We start from the raw sequence: 8,796 nt of genomic DNA, 5'->3' as shown, positions 1-8,796 counted from the left end.
TCCACTTACCACATTAACCTTTTATCTCCAACATCTTTAATTTGTTTTTTTAGGGTATTTTTCATTTGATATGTACCTTGGTATCTAGCTAGCCAAAATTTTAGGGTATTTTATCACTTGGAATTTTTTTTTCCCAAGGCATATGCAGTAACGATGATTAATTTAAATAATGGAGTTGGAGAATTTGAAGCTAAGTATGGTTCAAAATAAATTTAGCTTAAACAAATTCAAATATTGAATTTATTAATTTTTACTTAAAATTTTCTTTGAAGTGTCAATTGTCTTAGGTCATAATTGGTATAATAATACAATGACCCACTCGTGTTAAATGATTAGATAATAAAGGAAGAAGCACTCACATTATGTAAAAAAGAAATGGCTATTTTGCCTTTACTTCTTATTGAGATTACATCATTACAACAAAGTACACACTATTATGATGCCTAATTTAGCTTAATTTGGCTAAAATAAACTAGCTCAAACTCAAAGCTTATATATACTTCATACGACCACATCCTAAGCTCACTCATAGTCTCGTAACATATGAAGGCAGGCTATGTGGGTTTGAATCACCATTTTTTTTTTCAAATATAATTTTGATGGGGTAATGGTAACCACGATCGATACTATATCTAGATATCTCCTCTGTCTAAAAATAATTATCAGATGATAACATAATATAAAATAACACGTGACAACTAAATTCCAACGGAGGCCGGAGGGTGTTTTATTAATCAATGTCGTTACTACTGAGACACTGAAAGTGCTGGCGGTAGAACTTCACGTGAAGGCCTTGGCACGTTATTCTTAAGCTTGAAATCAACCTTAGCCAAGCTTTGATGCCCACCTTTCTTCTCTTGCTTATTAGATAACAAGTCATGGATGAGGGAGAGCAGGACACGTTCGAGATCGCCCCCGTCGGACCATCCATGGATCTTAGCATTGATGAGCTTTGGGTTACTTGAAATTACACCCCAAAGTGGGTAGTTCTTCCTAGGCATGCAACAATCACCTTCTCTTAGCTTTAAGCTAGGACAATGATCTCCATTTCCATCACCTAAATAGATGAATGTGTTGTCCCCTTCATTAGCTAATAGCTTTTCCATCACTACACCCTGTTGTTTAGTAGAAGAAATCAAATTATTAGTGGATTTAGAAAGAAAATTAAAAGAAGATAAATTATTTCTTCCACTAAATGATGAAAAAAAATGATTAATGTACCTTTCCATTTTTTTTGGAAATATCTTTCATACCCTTTGTAACCTAGCTTATTTTGATAGTGACATATTTTGTCTACCTTCATTGATTCTACTATTCTTTAGTTTTATTACTTAGACACAAATATTATTTATGCCTCATATTTATAAAGTAACACATTTGTTTTATGTGATCGTGGATGAATTTAATACACAAATAACATAATCATATAAGAATATCAATTATCATATATATATGGTATATTGGTATGGACTACAAAATCAACAACACTAATAATTCTTCATTGATTATAGTTTTAAAAGCTTTTGGGTCTGTTTGACATCAATGTGATTTTCTATTTTTTGGTTTTTAAAGTCATCTGATATATGTCATATAATGAATCAAAAAGTAGTCAAACTTATTAAAATCATGATAATTTTGAAAACTGAGAACAGAAAAGTGGAATCTACTTTCTTTGATTTCTTGTTTTAAAAAAAAACGATTATAAACAAGCCTATTTCGACTATATTTGATTTTACCTTTCTCATAATACCGAGGCCAAACCTTTAATTATTACCCCAAATTTATTTTATTTTATTATTTTTTTTTATGAGGCCAAAAATTTCTCTAGGAAATTGATTTGTAATTATATAATTATATTTATTATTTGTTTGTTTTCATATAATCTAAAAATGTTAATTTAGTACAAGAACAAAACAAAAGTACTTTTAAAAGGGGTTGGCCCTCTAAGACTAGAGCACATGATGGTCTAAAATGTGAAAGGAGTCAGGAGAATGTGGATGGGGCCGTCCTTCTCTTCCTCTCATAGTCGACTACATAGGGCTTAGGCCCAATTCATCTGATTACTTCTTACACATTTTTATCTCTACATAGTACAGATTTTTATGGTTAATTTTTATTTATTTATTTATCATTTTCTAAATGAGTAATTTTCTTTTAAAGTATTTTTCTTTCCTCAAATTAATTAATCTTTTTGCTATTATAGATTTTTTTTTTCTTTGCAAAGTCCAAATTAATCAACGCTTTTTCCTTGTGCCTCATTAAATCAAATTAAATACTCAATTTGTTAGTCAAAATATAACTTTGTCCAATAAATTTTTTTATTTGTATAAAATATAAAAATTTAGTTTCATCACTAAATTTTTTTCTATTCAGAATTGTCTTATAAAAAAATCTCGAAATAAGAGAAATTTTAGAGACAGATTCGTATTAGAAGTAGATATTGAGATGAATATTTATTTTTAACGGGAATTGAGATGAATATTACAAAATCACACATGGTTATGATTTTATTTACATTTAAACCATAGATAACGGCCAAATGTGTGTGTATGTGTGAACAAAGTTGTCAAAATAAACCCTAAATAAACTAGACATCAAAGGTAGTATTTGTTTGTTATTTTCAAGGTTAGAATCTTGAATATAAAATCCAGGCATAAGGGTAATCTTATTTTACATTCTCCACTGTGAAACACATGTCAAAATAAATAAATCTTATCCTAATTAAAGTACAGTACATGAATAAAATTGAAAAAAAATTTGACTATATTACTATGTAAGAAAATATATACCTTACACATGTTAGGAGGGCAAAGAATGTTGTCGCAGTTATGAGGAGCAGTAGTGAAATCATGGTGAGGAAATATTCTAACTCTTCCATTTTCATCCACATAACCAGGATTAGTGTGAATCTCAGTAAAATAATTCTTGATACCATGATGATCCAATATTGTTTCTATAAAGAACCTGTTTGCATCACTAAGGATCCTCAAATCACACCTGACAATCATAGTCCCACACAAATATAAGTCAATTCACTTATAATATTCTTCTATAAAAAAGATTGCAACTTTGATTTTCCTAGCAAAAATAATATTCTACAAAAATCATTTTAATCAGTAAAAATAATTTAAATGCAGTAATCAATTTTAGTCGGTATTATATTAGTATTCCGTAACTCTAAACGACAAGTTACAAAGAAAATCACTATAAACATGTTTAAGTTAGTAATGATTAGTTTTAATTAGTAAAATTAAGTTTTCATCATAAATATAAATAATTAAAGTTTCAAAAATCAATTTTAATAAGTAAATATAATTTAAGTTCCAAAAACCAATTTTAATTGGTAAAAATAAATGAAGTTCATTAAAAGTTTTAGTCAATTATAATTAATAATTTTGAAGGACAAGTTAAAAAAAAAATCTTTAAAACAAGTTAAGTTGGTACAAAAATAGAATATAATTAATTAGTAAACATCAATTTTAGTGGGTAAAATTTAGTTTTATATAAAAAAAACTAATCACTGAGTATATTTATAAATCGAATAGGGTCTTGGTAGATGAATTGTTACCGTACAAAAAAAAAATAATTTATATATTGTAGTGCATATGAATATGAATTTGAATATATAAGGGTGTGACTGACAATAACTTTAAAATAATAATTTTTAAAAATTATTTATTTTCATTGTTTCAAGCTTCCTTTAAAGTTGGGAAGACAACTAGACAAGTACTAAGGTAGTAAGGTGTAACCTTGAGAAGAATCTTTGATTTTGCGTTTTTTTTTCCTTACAAAAATTATTTTATTAAAAAGACAGTTAGAAGGAAGTGTGGGATCCCAACTGCGAAGAAAAATTCTGGTTTAAATCAATAGATTTTAAAGGCAGAAATTCTCAACCTCAAAAATTTAAGGAGCCTAACGATTAAACTCGCACTATATAAATTTTTTTATAACCCTAACTTTCATTCCAAGGTTTATCATTTCCATTCTTCTTTTCATATTTTGGAGCGATTTCAATTTACCACATCTTTTTATAAAGCAACTTTAACTTATCAAATGGGTGAATTATTATAATTTTTTTTTGGCACATAATTATTATAATTTGTGACGCCACATACAAAAAAACATCGTGTATTTTGTATGGAATTTTTGAATTAAACAAATTTATTTCGCATTAATATATGATACATCTTGTTTTTAATCATCAAATAGAGAGTTTAATCCCAATAAATATTTCATTTCAATATGTTTAAAGTATAGTAATTGTTTTAAAGCAAGAGCTAGATGATAGTGTATATATTTATTTGATTGAGTTTCTTGGAATTTTTTATTACTGTATCTAAGTGATACAAATTACAATTTTATTGACTATCACAATACATTGTGAAAAAAGGTTAATTTAGCCAAATACTCAGTAGGTTTTTTGTGGCACAATTTGAGCTCATGTATTATGAAATGTATTCCCCTTATTCTAATTTGTCACAACCTTTAAAGCTCATAAAATAATTCATAAAAAAGGTTCCCCATGCCATGACACTACAAAACGCGCTACAATCCGTATTAATTATTTTCCTTATTTCTGCACATAAATTTTGTAGTCGAAAGCTGCAAGTAGAGGGATCATAAAATAAAATAAATTTTACGACAACACAATTTGTGTAAATTAACTTACTGATGTTACTTATCTTTATACATCATAAAATTTACTCCGTACTCGGTAAACATGAAAAAAAACAGTAAAAAAAATGAATGAAAATATCATGTTCTAAATGATTTGTGACCAATCATCCATTAATAGAGAAAAAAAAGCAAGAAAAATACCCAGCATCATAAGCAGATTTAATGGCGGGAATGATACGATCATGCATAGGAGTTCTGTTTAAGACCTCTACTATATCATCCTTTGTCACTCCTTTCTCATGCATCGTCTTCATCATCAAATCCTGTCATTCACAAATCCAATTTTTCAGTAATATAATTAGTAAGCTTATTATCTTTTTAACATTTTTGAGAAGTAATTAAAGCTTGTTAGTTCTTCCATATTGATTAGTAAAAAAAAATGTGTGTTTTTTCGATTTTTTGACTAGAATTTAATGCCTGTTTTCATTAGAAATAGTAGCATTTTTATAGTTTTCCATTTTAATTTTCACAAGTTTATAGTCCATAATAAATCTCCAATAATGCAACATGTACTGCATCAGTTGTATAGGAAAGTCCATATTTTTTTCTATTAGTGCATTTTTTTCAATTTTAATTATAGCAAGGAAATTTTGAGTTAAAAAGTGAGTATTTATTTCTGCATTATAATAAATAAATATATAAATAAATAAATATCATAATAAAAACAGAGAAAAAAACAGATGAAACAGAGAAAAAAAAAGAGACCATAAGAGGATTCCAAGGCATGGTAGGAAGAAGCTTTTCGAACATTTCAGTGAAACCAAGATTATCTATAACCCAATTATCAGTATCACAATCAACAATGGTTTTATCGAAATCGAAAACCACCATGATATCAACCATTGGAGTTTGGGAACCCATGGGAAATAGAATAGAGGAATTAAAAAAAAAACTTGTTTTTTGGTTTTCAACAAGAGCAAAAACTCTTTGTGTTTATGTTTAGAGGTGGGAAATTTGGAGGAGGAGTAAGGGGGTATTTATAGAAATTAATGGCCTAATTTAAGATGAAAAAAAAACAAAACTAAAAAAATAAAAATTAATGGGTAAAATTTTTGATACCATGGAATATTACACCCATTCGTGTATTAGGGAGTTAGGAAAAGTCATAAAGTGTATCTCTTTTTGGTGGTTATACACTTTGAAGGGGAAAAGGATAACAGAAATTAAATGGGTTTTAAAAGCAACGTATAGTATGTAGGACAATCATGATAGTGGTAGTTATTAGTGTATGGAGTATGTGTGGTTTTTTCATACGAAAAAAAAAAAAAAAAGTGAACGTTGCTTGAACAACTTGAGTTTTATGCATGGTTTGATACGACATACAAGTATGTACAGGACTTAGCACTATGAACCCGGGTGAGTTGATGGTTTGGTCTTGGGTCAGGTGAAGCGCGATTATAATTTAAGTTGGATTAGTTAGGTTCATTATATTTTACAGTTTTTTTCATCAAATACCCCTGAGTTTTAATTTTATTCACCAAATATTTCAAATTCACCATATAACCATAAGTTTCACAAAAATGTCACCACATGCCTTTTCCGTTAACCCTATTAGTCATTGACGTTAATTGTGCCATGTGACAACTAGTATTTGGTTCTTATTATTATTATTTGTTTAATTAATTAACTTTAAAAAAATATTTAAAAAAATTAAAACAAAAAACCACCAACCCAGCCACCGCCGCCCCCAGCCCAGCCTGACCCCCACCCTGGTTGGCCAACGCCTGGCTTACTTCCCGGCTGGCCAGCGCCCATCCTCCCTCCCTCGCCAACGACAACCCCTACCCCAGCCCTCTCCTTTCCCCTGACACCCCCTCCCCAATTTCCCCCACCCCGACGCCAACCTCCTCCCATTTTTCCCACCTCGAAAACAACCCTCCCTTCCTGGAACGACCCCCTATTCGCCGGCCCCAAAACCCAAAACCCCACCCGAAACCGCTGAGAAAAAACCGGTTTGGTTTTAGAGTGGTTTCGGGTGGTATGGTTTCAGGGGCTGGCGAAAAGGGGAGGGGGTTGTTTTGGGGAGGGAGGGCCATTTTCGGGGTAGGGGAAATGGTTGGAGGGTGGCGTTAGGGTTTGGGAAATCGGGTAGGGGGTATTTAGGGGAAAAAGAGATGGGTGGGGGTTGTCACCAACGGGGTAGGGGGATAGGCTCTAGCCATTCAGGGTAGGGGTCAGGGATGGGCTTGGGGCGGCGGTGGATAGGTTGGTGGTTTTTTTTAAAAAAATAATTTTTTAATTAATTATTTAGATAATTAATGAAATAATATTAATAAAAACCAATTAATGACTGCCACATGGCACAATAATTTTAATGACTAACGGAGTTAACGTCATTAGTCATTAAGGGAATGTAGTGACATTTTCGTGAAACTGAATGGTATATGGTGAGTTTGAATAATTTCTTGGGTATTTGGTAAATTAAGTTAAAACTCAGGAGTACTTGGTGAAAAAAGCCTTAATTTTATAAGTGGGTTGATTCTAAAAGTTAGCAAGTCGATTGGTTCGGTTATTATTAATATGATTTTAAATTGGATTAAGTCATAACTAGGGCTAGTTGTAATTAGGGAAGGCTATATCCGATTTCAATTGATACATGTTTGATTGGGTTGGAGACAAATCAAGTCAAATTATAACCAAATTATTTTATTGGCGAGTTAATTCTAAAAGTTAGCGAGTTGATTGGTTCGGTTGTTATTCATGTGATTTCAAATCGAATTCGGTCATAACCGAGGCTAGTTGTAATCAATATATGCAGGTTATGTCCGCTTTCAATTGATACATGTTAGATTATCTTGGAGATAGGTTAAGCCACGTTAAAACAGTTTGGGTTCATATCAAATTAGGTCATAAATAGGTCAAATTGTAACCGAAGTGAATCACTTTCAATTCTAGTTGAAACACTTCAGGTTGAAAACAGTTTTATGTGTTAAAGCGTGTTCACATTCATATTGGGTCGTGTTATACTCGAATCAGGTTTTAAATGATTTTGGTTAATCTAGTAATGGTGGGGGTGGAAATGAGTTGAAATATGTTTGGGAACACGTGTGAATAAGCTTAAAAAACAATTGTACATTTAGAAATTGAACAAACTTGAACACATTGTTAAGGCCTGTTTATTACTAAATAAGCTTCACATGAACAATTTCGTTTCAACTTATTATTGTCCACAAACATCTTGTTTACTACTCGATAATAACTTGTTTATAACTCTATGTTATTTTTGTTTATTTTGTTATTGGTAAAAGTATTTATTTGAGTTTTCTTTAGGTTAAAACAATTGTAGATTATAAACGATTTCAGTTAAATAGGTCATAAGTTGTACGAGTAAACAATTTACGTATAACGAGTTACAAGTTGAAATATATCGGGTTGTTTAGGTTTTTCTTGGGTTTAAATGGTTTTCAATTGTAAATGGTTTAAGTTAAATGAGTCACAAGTTGTATACCATTCAGGTTTAATGGATTATAGATTGAAATGGGGCAGTTCATTATTAGGCATGGGTCATAAATCTCATAATTATTGGTTTAACAAAATTTGGGTTGTTTTGGTTAGGATTGAAAAAAAAATTTGACCTCATGTGTAAAGTACCATGCACTCTAACTTTTCAACTTACAAGACTAGTTGGCATTCATATGTATATATTCAAATTATTAACTTTCTATAAATTTATTAGTGCTTTTTAAAAAAAAATATTAGTCAAAGTTTTGCAGTAGTATATACATGTACACACTAGTAAATGAAAGCAATTGTTTGTATTTCTACCTTTTAAAAAGTTAGAGAACTATTATTAATAGTGTTTGGACAATAATATTCTCTAATATTTGTTATTGAATGCATTATTGATTGAGGGAAAATATATAAACAAATATTTTTAGGGATAAAAATATTATCCGTACACTATTTTTAAGAGTTCAAAAAAGAGGCAATTAATATTAATGAGAATAATTAAGTAAATAAACATTTTAGAGGGTATAAATGTCCAAACACTATTCATAAGAGTTATCTCAACTTTTTAAACGGTAGGGTTGTAGTTATTAGGCTAACATCTCTCATCTATATCTATATACTCCCTCCGTTTTTTAAGTGCATCATTATCCATTTTCAGCTGGCGTTTTG

The 8,796-nt window shown here is 30.2% G+C and overlaps 1 protein-coding gene across 1 annotated transcript; it reads right to left on the bottom strand.

The window, feature by feature from the left end:
• Nucleotides 1-365: 365 nt before the first annotated feature.
• LOC110699592 (inorganic pyrophosphatase 1-like) lies at nucleotides 366-5,639 on the bottom strand. The gene is made up of 4 exons (XM_021877094.1): nucleotides 5,383-5,639; nucleotides 4,819-4,940; nucleotides 2,790-2,997; nucleotides 366-1,115 (listed from the first exon to the last, which is right to left on the bottom strand). The coding sequence occupies exons 1-4, from the start codon at nucleotides 5,536-5,538 to the stop codon at nucleotides 747-749; spliced, it is 855 nt and encodes a 284-aa protein (XP_021732786.1). The 5' UTR covers nucleotides 5,539-5,639; the 3' UTR covers nucleotides 366-746.
• Between the last annotated feature and the right edge of the window lie 3,157 nt (nucleotides 5,640-8,796).

Source organism: Chenopodium quinoa, unplaced genomic scaffold (assembly GCF_001683475.1).
Source record: "Chenopodium quinoa cultivar QQ74 unplaced genomic scaffold, ASM168347v1, whole genome shotgun sequence".
Classification (NCBI taxonomy): domain Eukaryota; kingdom Viridiplantae; phylum Streptophyta; class Magnoliopsida; order Caryophyllales; family Amaranthaceae; genus Chenopodium; species Chenopodium quinoa.
Note: the sequence above shows the minus strand (reverse complement) of the source record. Positions and strands in the feature narration are given on the sequence as shown.